A 22,114-nucleotide genomic window follows, 5' to 3' on the forward strand; every position below is an offset into this window, starting at 1 on the left:
TCCCTATGGAAGGTACAGCCTTTAGGTTCATATGTGCATGGTGCTGCTAACATCTGAATACAAAACATTGGCCCCAGACGTTTTCCTAACTGTTGACTACAGTGGCATATGAACACGATTCCCTGGGAATCACTCGTTTCCAATTTATAATTCCAGCGTCATTCACCCACCACACCATCACTGTTTGTGACCCACCACTGCTCCAGTCCCCTCTCGCATCCCAGCAGACTGTTTTGACATTGAGGCAGCAAACCAGTGACGAGGCGGCACTGATGCAGGAACATACTCATAGACATGGACAGAAAACCACTGGAAAGGCAGGTGGCATTCTCAAGATAATGATTTTCACACAGTGCAGGTGCAGCGTAGATGAAATGGCTTCTGAGCCCCGTCTCAGGAAATCTACAATTTCCTTACGGGAACATCATGTTAACTTGAAACGGACTCAGTAAAAACTACGGGAAAGGGGGCAGCTTGACTCTTGAGTCTTGCATTACTGCACAACTAGCTAGTTATGTTTGTCATTTCCCTGATGACAGGCAGCTTTGGGGAGGGGCAGGATGAGTCATTTATTCCTCATCTCCACCACTTGTATTCATTGAATTTATTATAAGTCAGTGGTGCTCTCAAATATTTTAAGTCATCTAGCTGAATAAGACAATCAAATTATGGCAAAGATGAGTTTTTAAAATTAGGTTTCACCCAAATTATACTATATACAAATTGGGCTTTGACATTGACATTTTGAAATGCCAATCCACTAGTCCTAAACCATTGTTTCTCTCTTGGTTTGAAGTTTCATTTGACAATAGTTAACGACACTGTTAAACAGCACACTTTCAACACATCATCACAACATGATAACGTTCATGATCATGAGTCGATGGCAGTTAAAATTCCAATTAGCACAATTACTTGGTGTGTGAATGAAATTTGCATGTGTTTTGCAGAAGGACGGGAGGTGTGAGAGGGTCTTAGAGAAAATCAATGCTCAAGGCTCCCATTTTTTCCAACTTCAATTCAATGGCTTGTGACAGCGCCTATGTGAGGGCATAGCTGCGGCACGCCACTTGACTCCAGTCATTAGGGTGCGATGGTGCCAGGCTACAGCAGTTTTATAAGCATATTTTTAGCAGTAATAACCAGCTGGTGAAAGTGGCTAGCTGTGAAAACACTGGTGGTGGGGGTTCACAATTGCACCATGTGGAATCAAAACCCCTGGGGGATAAAGTCTTGGGTATTTTTGTGGCATTCACTGACAGAAGAGCGTCTTGTGTTTTAACTCTGTTATGCATTTGATAACGAGCTCACTGAATCACTTAGCTGTCGGTGTAAATGTACGTCTGTTTAAGAGACAGACTGCATCTTTTGTCAAACAATTGTCAATAGATTAAAAAACCGCGAGACGTAACAGGCTACTAACTTGCCTGTCAGTTTAAGCTCAATTTAAAAAAAAAAAAAAAAAAAAGCACTAATTATGCTACATGTTCATCTTTAACAAGCACTCAGGTAAATCGTCTCAGCTGTCAGGTATAAACAAGACTCACAGTTGCAAAGGAAGGAAAATCAATCGACATCTGTTAATTTATCTCAGGCAGGAGACCAAATTGAAAAATGGATTGCTTAACGCGGAGCTCGGCGAAAAAGATCTGCATTGTGATCAAAGAGCGATAAGTCTCAGCACCTGTTTAGCTCATTATAATGGGCACCGCTGCAGTTTTGCCAATTGGGGAGCCAGAAATGGATCGGATAGCCATCTTGGCAATTGGTTGACAAGCAGGTGTGGATGACCTGAAACCGGAAGCTGAAGCTCAACCCCAAGAAAGACTCAGCTGCACGGACGTCAGTCATCGGTCATCAGAAGTCAGTATGCGCGCCACAGTCTCCTCTTTGTTGGAGTGCTCAGTGTTGTAGCTGCTCTGCTTTTATAAAACATGTTTATCCAACAAGAAGTGAATAGAGGAGATTCTCACGACGGCTTTCCATTTTTGCTGTTTGTTAACGTGTCTCATCCTGACTGATGTGTTCAATGCGGCGGCATTTTGTTGAAAATTTGGTTAGGGTGTCTGCCTCACAGTCAAATAATCTGGGTTTGTATCTCAAACCAGATATTGCATGCTATCCCCGTGCTTGCATGGATTTTCTCCAAGTACACTGGCTTCCCTCCACATTCCAAAAACAAGCATGTTAGGTTAATTGAAGTCTGTAAATTGCCCAAAGGTGTGAATGTGAGAGCAAATGGTTGGTTGTCCTTCTGTGCAGTGATCCATCTCACTCATGACATTAAACACGATAGGCCGAAGAACATGGATGAATGGTATTTGTAAGCGTAACTTTCGTGAGCACCATATTAATTTGTATCAACATTACGAGTTAGTTATAAGTTAAATCGTTTTTTATGCACATATTTTATACAATAAATTTTCTCAACTCCCTTCATTATGATGGAAACAGCTGTCATTAGACTATGTAACCCTCAATACTATATTGCAAAAAAAAAAAAAAAAACGTTATGCATCTCCCACAAGAAAAAAAAAAAAATATGCATGCTAAATTTTTTAAACGATGCAACACAGTATAAAATACCCCCCCCCCCCCCCCCCCCCCCAACATTATGTGTAATGTTAAGAGTGCTAGTAGTCTCATCCAATTCTCCTCACTTTGCTGCTTTCACATAATTCCACAATTTTCCTTCCACGTAGTCATTATTATGATCCGCAGCTGTAACACTCGTTTCCCCACAGGGATCATTAAGGTTTCATGTTATTTTATCTTACCTGAAGCGGTGACGTTCGTGTCTAAGTAAAGTGCCTTGTGTAAAAGAGGTATATTTCCGCTAGGAGCAAACCAGTCTTCATTATAGGAGTCTAATGGGTGACAATGAAAGACAATGAATCTATTCACCATTCAGGGTTGTCTGGTACATTTCACAGCAGCCACACTAATGATAATGCACTCTCTAGTTTAACAAAGAGTCACTCTATACGGCTTAATGCTCATTGCATTGCACAGCCAACTACGGAGATGGAGAAAGCTTATCAAGTTTATATGGTTATGATTATTCATATTGATGGCATTCTTGTTTTCATTACCGTTTGCAGATGATTATTGTAAAGTGACTGGTAATTGTGCTTATTGCATTGCAGAGACAAAGCTGCAAAAATTGATGCGTTTAAAATGTAAAAAATTCAGTTTGTCATTGGTTGTGGAAAAATATATTTGCATTATATCACTATGATCATGAATGCCGCTGTTCTTAAAAAAGGTTTCGCAATTCTTTTTGGTGTCATTATTATTATTCTTTTTATAAAAGGTTCTACAAACATAGTCAGGGGGAAACTAGCCTATTAGTTTTCAGTGCTCAGACCCCAAGCATATAGGACAGCATCTAACAAGGCTTGTAACAACTACACATTGGAAACTTGTAAAAAGGGACACAGATTTAAATAAAACATGACAGTGTGTGCATGTGTGTGTGTGTGTGTGTGTCACCGGAAGAAAAATACTCTTTTGACCTTTGCATGAAGCACCTGCCCCTGATGCGTGATAACCCATGACCCGGTGAAATGATAGGTCATGCATCTCCCACCATGATGAGGATGAGTGTGAAGATGAACACCCCCCCCCCCCCCGCCCCCCCACCCACACACTGCTATTTAGATAGCCCTGAAGTCACAGCAATGACAAACTACCCACACAGAGACCAAGCCTTGTTTATACGGTCGACCCATTCGACAACAGACCGGCGGTGTATAAAGTCGAACTACGCCATAGGCGGTTAAAACAAACTCAGGGTCAACTTAGAACATGGGCCCACTTCAGTGAGGCTGGGGTTGTACAGTTTGACAGTTAAAATTCCTACTGTAGCATAAACGCAGCTGCAGAGATTTTGAGATACCTATTCTATGCACATTTTTATATAAATAGCAACACTGTACACGTAATGATTATTATTATTTTTTATTAGAACAGTATAAAAGCACGGGGCTAAAACTGTTACAAATTCCACTACTGGAACCAAATTCTCATGAAAGTGAATAAAGAGATCGGAAAATTAAATAAAACATCCAGAAAAAACAACTTTTTTACAATAGAAGAAGCTATATCCAACAAACTGATACTAAGGAAACATCTGCATTTAGATACAATTTCAGTACATCACTGTAAAGTGAAAAATGGGCATGGAGAAAATTTATTTTGGTGTTTGGGTTTCATTCATTCATAAGCAGTTTGAATGTTCAAAATTGATCTTAAAGCTTCATCTTTTTAATCATTTAATTTGTCATCCTTTTACCGATAATGAACCACCACTTGTCGCAGAGGAAACATTCCAGACCCACCCATGATGGGTGACAATATGCGATAAAGAGATTATATAAACTTTATTTTTATTTTATAGTTTTACTCCTCCCATACACTTTAAAAACAAAGAAATTAAAACAATATTAAAGTATTCTTTAGTACATATTTGAACGGTTCCGCTGTCAAGTAATGGGAGACATATGTTGTATGGAACCTCACTTCGAGGAAATGAAAAGAAGAAGTTTTTCACACAGTTCTCCAAATAAAACCCAATCAAAATGACTCATTTTGGGGGAAAAAAAAAAAAAACAACCGTCGCGTGTTTACTTTGCAGACTCTGAAAAACAACAGCTTTTTTTTGTCTCGCGTCTGTCCAAACAGATATTTCCATCCACTTCTCACTTGAGAAAACACATTGCGGTAAGTTGCAGATGTTTCGATTGTTGTTTTGGCAGTGCATCTGGCAACATCAGCCCCATTTTATGGTCATAAATCACTGAAAAACATGCTTTTTGGGGATATGTGCCATGCTCTACTCTTAATCTCTCTCTCGCGCGCACACACACACAGACTCCCATATTATTAATTTTTATTAACAATACTCTTACTTGAGTACAATATTTGGCTACTCTACCTACATTTGACTAAATTCTTAAGGCTGGATTAATCGATTGCAATGTCCATTCCTATTTTAAAGCGTGGAACGTCCACTCATGATACTCATTAGAAACAATCTATCTAACCTATTATTTGATAAGGTGCTTGAAATTCCAACTTCAGAACGACCTGTGCCAAGGCTTCGATGCTGTCTGTATATTATTTGAAGTATTTGTCATGTTGGTGCTTTAAGCCTCAGAACATTGGAAAAATTATTTTAGTTGGAACAGGTGCCAAGGAGCAGTCACTGATGGTGTAGTGGTACACTCGCCTGACTTTGGTGTGGGCAACGTGGGTTCCTGTTCCCACTCAGTGACGGTGTGAATGTGCCCTGTGACTGACTGGCGACCAGTTCAGGGTGTAGTCCGCCTTTCGCCCGAAGTCAGCTGGGATAGGCTCCAGTGTCCCGTGACCCTAACCAGGATAAGCGGTGTTGAAAATGGATGGATGGAGGTGCCAAGGAGATAATAGCCAGTACAGCGACCTCTTTGACCTGTGGGCAGCTGCTCTATTGTTGTGGTGTTGTTGGAGAATGCAAACACCGCACCCCCGCACCTTCTCGCGCATACTCTTTTCCACATAAGTATCGGCACACATATAGTACACGAGTGAGCAATTCACTCCTTATCCAACTGATGGCCTATTCAAATTCTAATTAAGCTTCATCAACTAATAGGAGTCAAGAACAAAGCGCTGGCTCTCTGCAGTCAGCAAGAATAGCAGCAGGATTATGACTGCTGTCGTCGGTGCCATTACCATTAAACCCACACGCGCACGTGCACATCAGAGTTTGTTGCATCGAGAACGAGCCCATGCACAAAAAATATGCCGTCAACAAAACTGTTTCTTTCAAAATAAAAGCATTCATGAAAATATTTTCCCCAAACCTGTAATGAGACTAGAAGTTGGGTTAACAGTAGCAAAGTTTGACATTTTCATTTTCATATCACAGTGCATTCAACGCAAGTATAGACAAGGGAAAGTAATACACATACGAGTTAAGCAAAGCTTGTGTTTAAATGTGGAATACATGTAGTGGAATAGGTTTACAATGCCGTTTTGCAACCAAGAGTCATGACTTACTCTTTGTCCTTTATGCAAGGAAACTTTCATAGCCTCTGCTCCTTAACACCCTTCACCCATCATTGAATGCTGCAGCCCCAAAGCACAGAAGGAAAAAGTGGGTGAGGGATTTAACCACCGTACCAAAACCCTTGCAAGCAAACCTGCCAAAGCACCATGTATGTACAAACAATTCAAATGAATTTGAAATGATGTATACTCAGCCCTTATCTGGCCCAAACCAAATACATTCTGAGCTATCAAGGGCCATGGAGGGGTGATTGGAACTCGTAGTTTTTCAGCAAAGGCAAACATCTACTACGCTCCATCACTTCAAGCTGTACAAATCAAAACCGGGGCAGAAAAGAGGAAATAAACATCATGCTGTGTGACTGTTAACAAACTTGGAAAACAGGATAGTTTGCAGTGCACATATCAGCCCGGAGGCTGATGAATGTCCAATTTGGCCATCAGTCCTAACTCGGAGGTGATGGGCTGAAAAGCTGATAGCGGTAATGCAGGCAAGGATTTTTAATACTTTTTAAGGATTTGTAAAGAGAAGTCTGTCGGCCTCTCTTAGAAGGAGACTCTAGAGGGTGCTGGAATCGATTTGATGAGAAAGGATCTACTGAAAGGTGAGGAGAATAATCAAACAATCATTATCAATGGGCTAATCTGCCATAAAGCAATTCCAGCAGTCATGGATCTAGAAACTTAACATTTACTTAACATTAACACCAGCCATCAAATTCATTTACATATTGAAGCACAAGAAGTCAAATACAACTTGTGACTTTTCTCACAGAATGAAGTATTCCAATGTGGGAATACATTATTCACTGAAGAACGAAGCCCACATTCTGTACATCACATCCTCACGGCGAGGACTATGGTAAATAACTTTTACTGTGCTTTGTTTAGGGAAAAATATAATCACTAAAAAAACAAGACACTTGACAATATATAATAAGATACAATTTATTAAAACTCACATGCAAGGAGACAATCTGAAGGCGGCTTTTTAAGAAGTGGTGTATTTCTCCTTTGGCGAGGTCACATACAAATGAACAGGCACTTAATTTGCACTCCTCTGAACACAGACATTTTGCTTTGTCTCACAGCAAAATGATAATACAATCAGAGAGAGAAAAACTAATTCTAATTTCGTATCCCCACACTAAAACAAATTCTATGAGGTTATAGCTCGCAGCCTTTGCTGTGTGAAACCATAAAAAGTTAAAATTGTATAGTAGAAACACAGTGTTACCTTGGCTTACGTAACTTGTTCGAGTTTGATTTACAAATGAGCTTTACATACTCCGAGTGAAATAAAAAAAAAGAAAAGAAAAGGAAAGCCACAGTGGTACTCTCAGCGGTTTACTGAACATTACAAATAGAGAACGCTCACGAGCAGCTAGTGAATGCTAAAACTCAAGTCTGAACGCTCACACGAAGTTTAACTGGTCAAGTCCCTGATGTCACTCAGGTGGCCACCCCCCTTAAAGGCACAAATACAACAATACAGCCATTGGTGTTGGTGTTGTCAGCTTAACTACAAACATTATTTACATTCGGTTTCACTGGTATGTTTTTAAATAATACTGTGCTGCTTTCTTTTATTAAAAGCACATAATTATGGGGTGCGGCACGATGGATGACTGGTTAGAGTGTCTGCCTCACAGTTCTGAGGACCGGGGTTCAATCCCCGGCCCCGCCTGTGTGGACTTTGCATGTTCTCCCCGTGCCTGCGTGGGTTTTCTCCGGGAACTCCGGTTTCCTCCCACATCCCAAAAACATGTATGGTAGGTTAATTGACAACTCTAAATTGCCCATAGGTGTGAATGGTTGTTTGTTTGTATGTGCCCTGCGATTGGCTGGCAACCAGTTCAGGGTGTACCCCGCCTCCTGCCCGATGATAGCTGGGATAGCCTCCGGCACGCCCGCTCAGAAAATGGATGGATGGGTGTAATTATGGGGTTTATCAGTTTAACGTAATTTCAACTCACTTCATTGGGAAATTGATTTGAGGCAAGGTACCACTGTTTTAAAAAAAAATAAATAAAGTACTTGATAAAATGTACTCTTTGGAGTTTGTTGAGGCATGGGATTCTCTCTGACCTCCGGTGGGATCCCTAAAGAGAGGCCCTCTTGTAAAATACTCATTAATGGAAATAGATGCAGTGAGCGCCCCACGCCCTCAGCGCCTGCCCCTCTCAGTCAGCAGGAAGAAGTGTCTATTCTTCCCTAAAGTCCCCTTCATTAATGTTATCTCAAATAGGCACCCAGTCTGATGGGAAGAGTAGGGACAGTGTACAGTTAAGCGGCTTCATCCAATTTCATTATTCGGTAAGAGGTGGGGTATCGGTGTTGTCTTTGCAATGTCAGCACACCAGACGAGGTGGCTGCATGTTCTGTCATGTGGCCAAGGCATGACATCACTGCTGAGCAAACTCAACCAAATGAGAAATATGCAAACAATACTTTTGCTTTTTCATTTTCAAATGTGCTGCGGTAAGATGGCAGGAGAACACATTTCCTGGCATAATTTCTAACACCCTACCCCTACCTATTTTCTGCTCATGAAATATGTTCTTTTTCACAGTAGCAGCGAGCCTACTGTGAATACATGCAAGCAAGCTGTGGGACAATAATACAAATGTGTGCGTTGAAACAAGAATGAAACAGGAGGAATGTGAAAGCGAAGGTGAGGATGAAAGTGTTGGGCTGTGGGCCGTCAAATGATCTGGCGCGTCTCCAGGCATGATGACTCGGGGAGGATGGCACTGTTAGAGCTAATTAGGATCATAAACTGGAGAAATGTTTTGCCTTCTTAATACACGGGGCAGTACAGGCAGAACTGTTAGATGTGCACGCTTACGAGGCGTCATAAAGGTTCCAGGACTGGTGTTACCAAAAGATATTTCAAACCCAACCTACGAGCTCTCCCCTTCAATGTAATCGCTCTGGAGCAGGAATGTCAAACTCATTGTAGTTCAGGGGCCACATAATGCCTAATTTGATGTCAAAGGGGCAGGAACACTAAAATCCTACCATACCGGATATAATAATAGAGACTGTAAAAAAAGGGGGTTTCCTTTGAATCTAATCAAATGCATTACGAAAAATATTTCATATGAACAAAACAACCTCAGATTTCTTTAGAATATTTGCTTCAGTTTGTCATCTGCAATGTGTGCACAATAACAATCACACTGATTGTGCAGTGGGTATGGAAAGTATTCAGACTCCCTTAAATTTTTCACTCTTTGTTATATTGCAGCCATTTGCTAAAATCATTTCAGTTCCTTTTTTTCCATATTTTTATTTCCGATTATGGAGGCCGCTGAGCTCTTAGGAACCTTAAGTTCAGCAGATTTTTTTTTTTTTGTAACCTTTGCCAGATCTGTGCCTTGCCACAATTCTGTCTCTGAGCTCTTCAGGCAGTTCCTTTGACCTCATGATTTTCATTTGTTCTGACATGCACTGTGAACTGTAAGGTCTTATGTAGACAGGTGTGTGGCTTTCCTAATCAAGTTGAATCTGTATAATCAAACACAGCTGGACTCCAATGAAGGTGTACAACCATCGCAAGGATGATCAGAAGAAATGGACCAGAGTTAAATAAATGAGTGTCACAGCAAAGGGTCTGAATACTTACGGCTGTGTGATATTTCAGTTTTTCTTTTTTAATAAATCTGCAAATTTTTCAACAATTCATTTTTTTCTGTCATTATGGAGTGCTGTGTGTACACTAACAAGGAAAAAAAAATACTTAAATGATTTTAGCAAATGGCTGCAATATAACAAAGTAAAAAATTTAAGGGGGTCTGAATACTTTCCATACCCACTGTATTTTAAGGCACAAAACCTTACGTCACAGGTATTTGGAATTAAAATATTGTATTGCATTTTAAAATGTAATCAACTTATGAAGACCTAGGAATTATTGCTATTCCATTTTTTTACAGGAGTATGATAAGTCTCAGTTATCCTTAGTTCCCACCACCACAATGTTTTTTGTATTTTTTCACTTTCAAATTCATCCTGCGGGCCAGATTGTACCCCCTAGCGGGCCGGTTTTGGCCTGCAGGATATATGTTTGACACCACTGCTCTGGCGTATGTAACTAACTTTTTTTTTTTTTTTTTAACACATGCTTTTATATTCATATCCTCTGTGTCAGGTGGTCAAGCAACGAGCAGAGTGAGTGATGAGATGAATGAGACTAGACTTGCTCGGGAGAGTCATCACTGGTGACACAACTGGGTAGTAAGGCATTTAATTTACTCAAGTATTATTTTGGATAAATTGTACTTGAGTAGTTTGAATGAACCACACTTTTTACTTGAGTACTTATTTGAAGAAGAATCGATACTTTTACTCCGTTACAATGATCGACATGCCGCTCGCTACTTTTATTTATCCATGAGTGTGTGCACGATCTATTTTTAGACTTCGACTTCCACATAGGTTAAAAGGCGCAACACCACTGTTCCAGATCAATCCAACGTGATCACTTCAATTCACAAATCAGACGGCACAAGGCAGTCACATGACGGCACTAACACCCTTCGCTGGCCAATCAAAGTGACTCATTTTAGGGGAAAAAAAAACAAAAAACCCGAGCGTGTGTTTACAGACTACAAAAAACAACAGCTTTTTCATTTTGTGTAGTCTTAAATTGTAACTGCCCAAACGTGGAAATTTCAGCCCACTTCTAACTTGAGAAAAAAACATGCAGTAAGTTGCAAATGTCTGTCTGTCTGTCTGTCTGTCTGTCTCTCTCTCTCTCGCTCTCGCACACACCCACATTTTCAAGTCTGGTCAGCAAACAGCTTCTTCATTCAGTCATTTAAGTGAATAAAGCAAATGTTTCTGTAGGGCCCAATTCACAGGCTCTTGGTTTTTGCGCAGTTTAAAATTGAAATAGTGGCAGGTGTGTGTGGATTCCCATATAATATTTTTTTTAATTTTATTTGACGTCCATGCTCTTTTTTGTTTTGTTTTAGGTTTTTGACTGTACTTTCTTACTCAAGTACATATATAGAGGACTACTTTAACTTGAGTCATATTCTAAAGTAACAGTACTCTTACTTGAGTACAATATTTGGCTACTCTACCCACCTCTGACCGGTGATGAGTCATCTTCGAGTACAACCTGGAGACCAAATCCATAGCATTCTTTGGGAGAGCCCAAAGTTGCCAAGGCCAAAGAAAGCAAGGCTTTCGAAGTCCAAAGTCAAAGTCATGTTGATGACATTCTTCGATGTTAGGGCCATCTTCCACAGAGAGTTCTTGCCACAGGTCCAAATGATCAATAAGCACATCTACAAAGAGATTCTGTGGCATTTGCGAAAGTTGTGACAAGACAACTCATGGCTGTTCACCACGACAATGACTCTGCTCACAATGCCCTGAGCATTCGACAGTTCCTGGCTGAGAAGAATATCGCCATGCTGGAGCAACATCCCCACTCACCTGACCTGGCAACTTGTGATTTATTTTTCTCTATCCTAAGCTTAAAAGTACACCTATTTAAAGATGTGGACGACATCAAGATGGTCGTGACAATGGAGCAGCAGAGCATCCTGGCAGAATCCTTCCAGAAAACCCCAGCTGTTCGTGTGTCCCCCCCACCACGCACCCCAACCCACCTTTCTTTCCACCAGCCCAGCTGCCAAATGGGTGGAGATACATGACGTGGAGGTATTTTTGTAAATTAGCTGTTAGGTCACAATCTTGATTGGGTAGGCAGGCTATACATAGTCCCAACTATTCCTATACTACACATGCAATAAATAAAAAAAAAAAAAAAAAAAAAATTAAATAATTTATCCCATTAAATAGCAAATATGAAAAAGGCTTTTAACATGCACAAGCACAAATATGAAAGACCATAGCACAAAAGTACAAATATCTATTAAAAAAAAAAAGAAAAAAAGCCTGTCAAGCAGTAGGAAAAACAGGCTTGCATACACAGCTTTTTGATCAATCTTCTAGTACTTATCCTATCACCCCCCCAAAAAAAAGGCCAAAAATAAGAAAGTATAAATCAAAGAGCAGGAAACAAATTCATTTTTGAAAAAACAGTTTTTCAGCACGTAACAGAACATCAAAATCTTTTGACGGTTGCTTAGAGGCACATCCTCTCACTATTTCACTGTGGAAATATTACTGTCTCTGGCAGAGTGCGCATGTGCGTGCGCACACACACACACACACACACACACACACACACACACACACACACACACACAGCTGGCTGGCAACAATGCTGCTGACTTGCTGTGATACATCTCTGTTTATGAAGACTGACAGCTCACTGTGAACTACAACACACCGGCATGCGGTGTACAAATGCCAGGGAAAGAATACACCCAGAAACATCACTTTTGCCACATGCGGGAAAACGACACACGCGTTCTGATTTACATTAATTAAGTGGTATTGCATATTCAGTTGTCAAATGCGCAAAATGGCTCATTGTTTAAAAATCAACTAAGAACAGATTGATGAAACGCAACCGCTTTCTATGTATTGTTGTCATAGCAACAAGTGCAACAGGTTCTAAGAGATGTGAGTAATGCCCTTATCTCTCCAACTCTGAGTGTCATCAACCAACAGACTAATCTAATGTCATCTTCTACAGGTTTTAAGTCTGCATCTGTGCTTCTACTTGTGTGATTCATTCTTCACAACCTGACTGCAGCATTTCACCATTTGCTGCAACAATTTTGTTGTTGTTGTTGCCTGAACTTTAAGTTGAAGTTCTGACTACCACACTGTAAAAAGCCAAGAGGGACTATTACAAGATAATTAGTAATTATGCTAATGTATTTTGCCATTTCTTCTCCTGGGTCATTTTATCATCTGTCCTCAAGAGACCACAGTCAGTAGTAATAACCATTTTTCCCTCAGCTAAACGTTCAGTCACTTAGAGGACACTGTGTCCTAAGCTGCAGAATTCTAACGCTGGTCCCCTTGATCAGGAAGCATCTGTAAATTCACATGAGCACGCTGAACGAGTGCAGTGCTGTTTCTATTGCCGCTGACCTTCATTAACCTAATAAATGCCGGCGGTGTTTCTGTCGCAGCACTTAATGTGTTTATCAGCACAAACAAACAAAGAAACGTGACAAAAGCCTTTCAGGGCGGAAACGGGAGCTTCCCATCTGTGAAATGTATCCCCTCACCCACAAGCACCTTCTCCCCCCCTCTTCACCACAACACACAACTTGTGTGACTATGATCTTTCCTGGCACAAAACACAACCAGAAACAACTCAAACATGTTGTAATATCTACTTTAGGCCACTCATTGCTTTTCTTCGTGACCGAAGATCTTATGAAAGGGGCCATTCACGTCGATTGCAGGTGTACTGATGGCTGACCAAGCCAATGTGAGACAAGCAGATAATACAATCATGGATAATAAATGTTATCTAATTAAAATATACAACAGCGTCATTGATTTTGGCATATAGCTTACAGGGGGTGCAGTTTTATTCCCTCTCGTTGCACATTGTACAAAAAGACCACTACGTAGGATGATATTATTTCTTGATGTTTTGTATTTTATTTATTTGTTTGTTTTTTGGACTCAAACCGTACTGTACTACTATTTAACGTCTACCCACCTACAGTCCCTGTGGTGGGAATAAAGTCATATCAGGTTTTACTGATCCTAACTATACTGCGGCATTTGGAAACGGTTCTGAACTCATAACAGTCTGAAGAAAAGGTTGGCATTAAACGACATGTTAGATAAAAAATAACCTTGTGAATGCTTGTTTTACCAGTAGCATCACAACACACACGCACACACAGCCTCTTCCCCCTCACAGCTCTCGGACTCAGAGCAGTGCATCACCCCACTATAGTCCTATTTAGAGTATTGTAAGCGGAGTGCTGGCATTTTCTCAATGAAGTCTCAGCGCCATGTTATCTGGCTTTGAGAATATCTATACTTTGTTCACAAGTGACATTTGAAGCTATTTATCGAGGCAGTCATTCAGTCCTCAGCAGACACCATGTGTTTACTGCAGTGTACAGTTTATAAAGGGAAGCAATTTATGCCAATTTGCTTGCAGATTTGACACTCAAGAGTTTGAGTTGATTGAGGAAAAGATGTAAGCAAGAATATGCAGTGAGACAATTACTTTATAAGATGTAACTGGATTATTCTGGTTGTCTTAGAAGACGTTTTGCCTCATCCGAGCAGGCTTCATCAGTTCATGCAACAAGGCCATTGTGAAGGAAAGGACTGATAGCTAGCCTTCTGTAGCTTAGCACCTTCCACTACACGCAGCGGTGTCAAACTATTGCGGGCCACGTTGTAGTTATGGTTTACCGCAGAGGGCCGTTATGAGTAAAACCATATACATGTATAATCGACTCGTATTACAAATACAACAATTTGAAGAATAACTAGTTTTAAAATCAGAAGCTAATGAAAACTGGGCTTTTAATTCTCAACGTTATTAAAAGGTGAAAACAATTTTCAATTTTGGTATTTTAGCAAGTCGATGAAGTCGACTCACATGATTCGCTTTCACGGGCCACATCTGGCCCCAGGCACTTGAGTTTCGTGCCCGTGCAAAGTTCCATCTGAAGGGCTCAGAAATGACTATTAATGCTCCTGGAAGCTGCGTTGGTGCCACATTTTTATTTTCATGCTACATTGATATTCACATTAAGATGCTGCAGTTTCAAATTATTTAATACCAAAAGCCTCTGTTTTCAGGAATTTGAGGAGGCAAATGCTAAGGTAAAATAGCATGTAGTCAAAGGTATAACGAAGAATAACAACAAAGACAACCGCTATCAATGTGCTTTTTATTTCTTTATATATATTCCTGTTTTCGTTTCACAACCAACAATGTTAGGCATCGGTTAATTAAACAGTGTATCCCTAATGAAGCAACACCACAAACCTGTGGCAAATTCTGCCTTTGGCAGAATTTGGGTATTTAGTTCAAGAAAAACCTATAAAACTGCTGCAGGTGTCAGTATTGCGCCGCAAATATTCCCATCTATGTACGCTCAACAAATTGACTTGCAATATTTTAAATTAGATGCGAGACATGTTTAAACAAAACCAAGACATTTTGGTTGGAGCCTTTTTTTTTTTTTGGCGGACCATTTAAGAAGGTTAAAAGGCGCAACACCCCTGTTCGGTTAATAAAGGTTTTATGATAGTGACAGGTTTAAACTTAACGGATGATTTCAATTTCCATGGAAAAGGTGCTTTAAATTGAAATTAATTGGTCAACCAGCTACCCGGAATGGATTGCGTATTATTATGGATTGTGTTCATAATGCCCCCGCACTACCTAACGTACACAAAAACACGGCCGACATGCTGTATCCACAATCGAGATTTCTAGTCAGTCAGGAAGTATGGCTTATAAAATACAGCATTATTTTCACAACAAACTAACTCATACAAGCTTCAAAATATATCTCTGTGTTTGACAATTTCTCAAATATTAATTTTGGTTGTATACCTTAGCAACTCCTGTGTGTCAGAGAGAGTGAGGCCACTCACCCCCATTAATGGCCCTGGCTGTGGCCCCTCTTGAGAGAGCGATGACCCCCATACGCTCGCTCTGCCCGGCACCTGCCGTCCTCCACTCGACCCCTTTACAGACTCTCACTCGGAGGCAGTGTAAACAATAATTGCAACATGAATTATGTCCCCCAAACCCACCAACTGCCCGGCTCCGACTCCCCTCACCACAAACACCTCCACATTTCCCTCAACGGGCACTGCGTTGATGATATTCTGATTTACTGTACTGTGTACACGGGGGGTGCAGGGTGATAAGTCTGGTTGTAAAAGAATAATATTAGTCTATAAATCTCGATGGTACGTTTGGTTTGATACCAAAAAAAAAACCCTATGGATAAAAGACAAATATGCGGTCCATATGCCACAGATAAAAGGAGACGGGAAGTGGGGAAAAGGTCATGTCATACTGATGGAATAGATTGACAGATGTGATTTGGCAGGCAGTCACCCTGGGTTGTTCTGTAACAGGCGGCGCGGCACTTTTTACCCAGCTGTTCCTGTATATCACCAGACTGTCATATATGTTATGTTTGTAACAGAAACATGGTAGAATCATTCCAGACAAGCACAACCATAAATCCCAGCAGTGTGTTAAATTTACAGGCAACGAATCATTCTGGTTAAAAACAGAAAACTAAGTTTCAGCAAATGCCGAGCTGCCGGCAGCATTTTAACATTGAATGAACAGTATGGGCAGGTAGCGGCGGCTCGGTTGTGGACAGAAAAGTGGAAGCACTGGTACCAATCATGACTATAGCTCCACTTTTAAAAACCTTCTATAACCCTCTGAAGAAAAGGAGCCAACAAATGAACAGAGACAGCAGGAGGTTATAAATCAGTTCAAACTCTTGAAATCACACTTACTGTAGGTTTATATGAACCCATCTACAAAATAATCCGCAGCCTTTTCAAAGGATTAAGCCTCAAATGCCATGAGGTAATCGTCTAGGACTTTTTTTTTTGCCTTCAGGTCCACAGATAAAAACTATGAAATCTGAAGATTATGCTCACTTGGTATTTTGTCTGCAGACAGAAAGACTGCTAAGGCTAGATAAAAAAATAATTGTATGAATGGGGAAAATAAAATAAAATTTAAAAAAAAATCTCAATGACGATTATGGGTAATTTTTGGTCAAGTTTATATGATGGAAAAAAAATCAGTGACGCAGGACATTCATTTTGCCAGCCGAATAACCAAAAATCTTCATTGCAAAAGAATTTGGGACTGTACTGACTTTGCGTCCTCTCGCAAGCTTTTGAGGAGTCAGCGGCTATCGGCATTTCCCAAAGACACACTCAATTTACAATGGATGTCTGAACTGGGCCTTAATGTCCCGTGTTATCAGAATGAATCAGCAGTGCTGATAAATTAGTCCTCGGAAAACACACTATGAATGCCTGTCAGCTAATGTGTATGCTGTGTGTGCTATTCATATGCAATGCTTAATGTTCTGGAACCAATTCTGTCATTTCCATTATGTAAATACATTTGCCTCAGTTCTATATTTTAATATATTGTCTCCCTTGTCTCAATTACTTGGGCTATTAAAAACCAAGAGGTTATGGAAATGAGGTGCAGTTATGTGTTTGCAGTTTGATGACATGTACTAAGTGTTTCTGAAAGCTCGTTACACATTCTGTTGCATTCGGATATGTCAACACACGAAGCATTCATCCGTATGCCTCAAGTAGGATGACGTCAGAATTTGGGAAGCATAAACATCTAATCAATGAGGTCATTTTATTTGGACATCCACTAAAAGTATAATTACAAAGTGGCAAAAAAAAAATTAAAAAATAAATAAATCCATATTTCTGAGTGCTCATGAGTTTGAGCTAATTAGCCAAAATTATTTATTGCATTTGAGGTGGAATCTTTTTCAAGCACTTACATTTTTAAATGTCACACTTTTGTAACTCATGCCGAATATGTGCACCTTCTCAAGTATCCTGAAAATAGTCATTTTTACTTTTTCCATTGTGAGCAACGTATAGTGTGTAAATTACTAATATTGTATGACTGCATATTTTTCCCACATGGGACAAAAGCCTGTTGGATATTTAGGATTTTTGTTAATATAGAACACATCTAAGAAAAAGGTTTAATAATCCATGAAAATATTTATTTTCCAAATGATAAAATGGGTTAAACACAAGGACCAATGCAGACAGACATGTCCCTGCAGGTTTTAAAGGTGACATACAACCAGAAAATTATATTTAAGCTCCGTTTGTCCACTCTTGGTTAGCAAAGTGCATCTATAAAAAAATTATTACAATCAGCACAACTTATCACTGTTATTCCATAGTATAACCTTTTTAATTTTTTTTTTTTTTTTTTGGGGGGGTGGGTTTGGTAATATACAGCTTGGAACGCCCGATAGTGTTCCACATTAATACATTTTTATGGTATTTATTCAATCATTTATCTTTTTCCCCCTAAAAAAAGCTATTTTCATATGAATTAAATTGGCAATGTAAAATATTTTCGTAATTATCACAAATTACATCGGTGATTTGACATAAATCCCTGGGGGGGCGGGGTGAGATCACTCCCAAATTAGTTTATGCCAACAAATCCTCATTGAGTTGCAAAAAAAAAAACTTTGTGTCATTTTCTTTCTGTAAACGTTCATATATTGTGACAAGACGACAGCAAGCAGCATTGGCCACAAAGCCCCGATGTTGACGTCGTCTTATTTGTGGTCTCCCCCCCCCCTCCCCCCTCCCCCCAGAGATGAACATAAATAGATCTTTGCGTAGTTTTCAATGATTTATACTCCTTTTAAATTAAGATTTTTCACATAATTAAACTAATTTGTCAATAACGGAAACAAACCGCATATATAACTTTAGTGTGATGAAGACGTCGGTTCATTTGTAACTGCATCAAAAAGTAGATTAAAACAATCACGACGTTAACAATAAAGAAGAGAAGCTTGTCGTGGTAACCATAAAAACACTTTGACGGAGGAATTAAAACGAATTGCCTTGAATGGGTGATGCGGGGATGAAACGGCAACTTGGGAGTTCAACGATATGAAGGTTTAGGCTCCTCTGCCCTCCCAACTATCATTAGCATCTTGTTTGTATGTTTCTCAAACGTATTTGATGCCAACTTGAACCGACACGCGCAGTAGAGAAGCAGAGAGGCTGAATCGGCGCACGGTCACCCGGCTGCCGCGCTCCGATGCTTCGCCAAGGTGCGCGCGACCTTAGTTTCCCCACTGGCTCATTCAAACCGAAAGAAGAAGGGGGGAAAAAAACCGTGCAAGAAAAGTTGTGCATTTTCTACCTTTTCGCTTGGATCTTCTCCTCCTCCTCCTCTTCAGCTTGCATTTAACCTGGCCACCTTGAGCCCCCGACGCGCGGCTGTTGTTCCCAAGTACGGACGCCATCTGCCCTTTGGAACGACTCGTCGGAATAACTTGAGACTTGTGGCCGGACTCTTCCCTTTCGCCTCCTTTATTTGCCCCTCCTCGTAACAACAACAACCAAGAAAAAAAAAAAAAAAAAAAAAAAGGAGGCTGCGTTGTTTTGTTTTTTTAAGCAGCTCCTATTATCACAACCATCTGGCTGGAAGTCCGCTTGTGGAGGAGACCGTTTTCTCTGCGCTCAGCATCACTAGTGCGGTTTTTCAGTGCTCTCTGCCTCTGTGGAAATTTAGGCGTCAGCTGTGGATTCAATCAAGCAGGACACGCGTGACGCCTATCTATTCCTCAGCCAGCTTTCTAATTAGGGTCCAATCGTGGCTGCCTGGGAGGTGTGACATCACTAGCTCCACTCATATACTGACACCCCCTTAATCACCCGCGCCTTTGTTTTTAATACTTGTGGCATTTCACGTCATACTTGAGTTGTGTGTATACTTTGTTTCCTCCGTACAGGAAAGCTTCATTGTGCCTCGGGAAGGTCAGATGTGACGTCACATTGGCAGGGATAATGGGAGCAGTACGGCTCATGACGAGACCTCAATTTTCAAGTATTTTGTCCTTAATGTGGAATTTGCTATTTTAACAGTCACATCACCAAGTTTAAACTGTACTTGTATGCGTACAGGGTGACTGAAAAGTAACTCCCTGTTTTAAAATGTACATTTTGCTGTTTTTGATGCAGTTGCAAGCTATTGTGGTGTTAAAGCAAAAGGTGGACCTAAGTGCAGGGAAGCAGAGAGGCAGGCGGGAGTTCAGGATTTACTCCAAAAAATAAATAAATAAAAATAAAGTCCAAAATCTAATTTCAAGTAAACAAACTCACCACTCCAAAAAACATGACAGGACTATGTAAACATGACATCTGACAACAATGCACCAACACGGACTGAAAGAAAGCAAGGATCTAAATCCAAAGAAACTGACGAGACAACAAGGAACACCTGGACTAGACGCAAGTGTCTGGAGGGAGCTAATTGGTAGACACAAGTGACCGAGCTGGTGAGAACAGAAACCAAGATGCAAGACACGACATCAACATGGTTGCAAGAAAACGAGACATAGCATAAAACGAAACTGAATATAATGTAAACCTCAGAAACGCACACCATGGCATCGTTTGTGTGTTTGTTCTTTAATGTATGTAAATCGAATCTGTAATTGTCCTCTCCTTTTGTGTGAGTGCGGTTTTTTGTTTGTTTTGTTTTTTTTATGTACGAGAATTTAAGTAACGGTGTGGTGGGGGATGATTTCAGACAGGATTGTGGGTCCATTAATTCCAGTCCATTAAAAACTTTGGAAGAATTTAAAGTGTGAATACGAGACGTTTTGGGTTCCATTCCACAAGAGTTCCTAGGTAGCTTAAGAAGCTGGTAGCAAAATCTGAATTCCCTCACAGTGACAGTGTGAATACAAGTGCGAAAGATTATCTCTTGCTATGTGTGCCCTGTGATTGACTGGTGACCAGTTGGGTGTGCCTTTCATCCAAAGTTAGCTGGGATAGAGTCTGTTGTGGTAAAAGTATTCATACTCTATTTAAGTACAGATACTTGTGTTAAAAAGTAAAATTACTTATTCAACTCCTTTACTTAAGTCAAAGTTAAAAAAAAAAAAAGTACAGACTGAAATGAATTTATAAATTAGCAAATGAAAACTGAGCAAATAAACCGTTCCTGTATGTATTTTTAGACAGAATTTTTGAATGCCAGAAGATTTTGGGTTTAAAGCTAAACTGAATCACTCTTGGAGCCCACAACATCAAATAATTCTAAATAGGGCCATGCATGGGAAATATCTTGCTTTACTCAATCTGTTGCATCATTGACATTGTTGCTCCATGGCGCTGGTGTCCCTGGTTTTTCCAGTTCCCTTGATCTCAATTGATCAATCAATGATCCAACAAAGACTGAAAGAAAGCAGGGAACTAAATACAAACACATTGACAAGACAACGAGGCACACCTGGACAAGGCATGAGTGGTTGGATGGAGCTGATTGGGGACAACAAGACAACATAAAACTAAACATTTTCAAAACAATATCAAAGTCAGGATTCTGGAGGTTGTGGTCTTTATTTGCACATTAACTGACAGAACCACACACAAATTTACTCACTTTGAATCTTTGCATTTCAAAACATATAGCGTACTGAAAGTTGGTTCTTACTTCTACTAATGCTCGGTTTATTGACTATCTTTAAATGCCATTCCCTAATAAGTACAGCGAAACTAAGAGTTGGTAGAGGGAAGGATGCAGTGCACAATTCTGAACACAAGCGTTCCTCTCCTTATATGTTTGTCCTCCGAGGTTATGGATTTGAAATACATTGCTCTTTATTGTAAATTCTGAAGGCCTAATGGATTTCTTTCCATGTTGTACAAAGGAAGCTTGAAATGATGTTCTTTCAACCATGTTCCTTAAGCAACAAATCAGTTACATCATATATATCGCTGACATTCTGTTTGAATGAAATATACCTGTAGTTAAATTCTTCATAACAGTTAGTGATTTTAGTAAAACCACAACTATATCTCTGCCAATCATCTTTAGCTGGTAATCTGTTAATCCAGTTCAGACATTTGCACGCAACCTAGAGGTTGCACGGCAAAACTCCACTGACAGCGTGGACTGCGTTTAGTAGCCGCAAACTTTGAAGATTGTGACATTTTGGCGTTGTTGTGTGAAAGTAGAGTGTCAGGGCTTTCAGAAAGCATTTTCAGCTCGCCTCGCTGGAGGTTATTATTTTAGTTCCTCTAATGCGGAAGGTCAGGTGGGTGTGCAGAGGAGGCACCGTGGTACTGCTGGACATGCGCTCAGAAATCACCGTAATGGTTTTGTAACTGTCCAAACCTCATCAAAACATAACTATTTATATAATAGTGTCAACAACAAACAACTATTTGTTGTTTACACTATTCTCTTTTCTCTTTCATTTTCATGTACCTAAAACTGCAACTTCTCTTAATTAACATTCATCAAGGGTTAATGGTCAAACTGAATAACAACAGAAAAATAGGATCGAATGTGCAGAAATAACAGCACAACATGTTTGCTGATGTCAGACTAAAAAGTCACTTTGAGGCACTGTTATTG

General features: G+C 40.1%; 1 protein-coding gene across 1 annotated transcript in view; it reads right to left on the reverse strand.

The window, feature by feature from the left end:
* The window catches only part of adarb2 (adenosine deaminase RNA specific B2 (inactive)), a 158,735-nt gene extending 139,719 nt beyond the window's left edge, over positions 1–19,016 (reverse strand). The window contains exon 1 of the mRNA XM_061666961.1: positions 18,887–19,016. Within this exon, the coding sequence (XP_061522945.1) occupies positions 18,887–18,989 (103 nt within the window). The 5' untranslated portion in view covers positions 18,990–19,016. The remainder of the gene's footprint in view (positions 1–18,886) is intronic.
* Positions 19,017–22,114: the final 3,098 nt, after the last annotated feature.

This window comes from Phycodurus eques, chromosome 21 (genome assembly GCF_024500275.1).
Source record: "Phycodurus eques isolate BA_2022a chromosome 21, UOR_Pequ_1.1, whole genome shotgun sequence".
Classification (NCBI taxonomy): domain Eukaryota; kingdom Metazoa; phylum Chordata; class Actinopteri; order Syngnathiformes; family Syngnathidae; genus Phycodurus; species Phycodurus eques.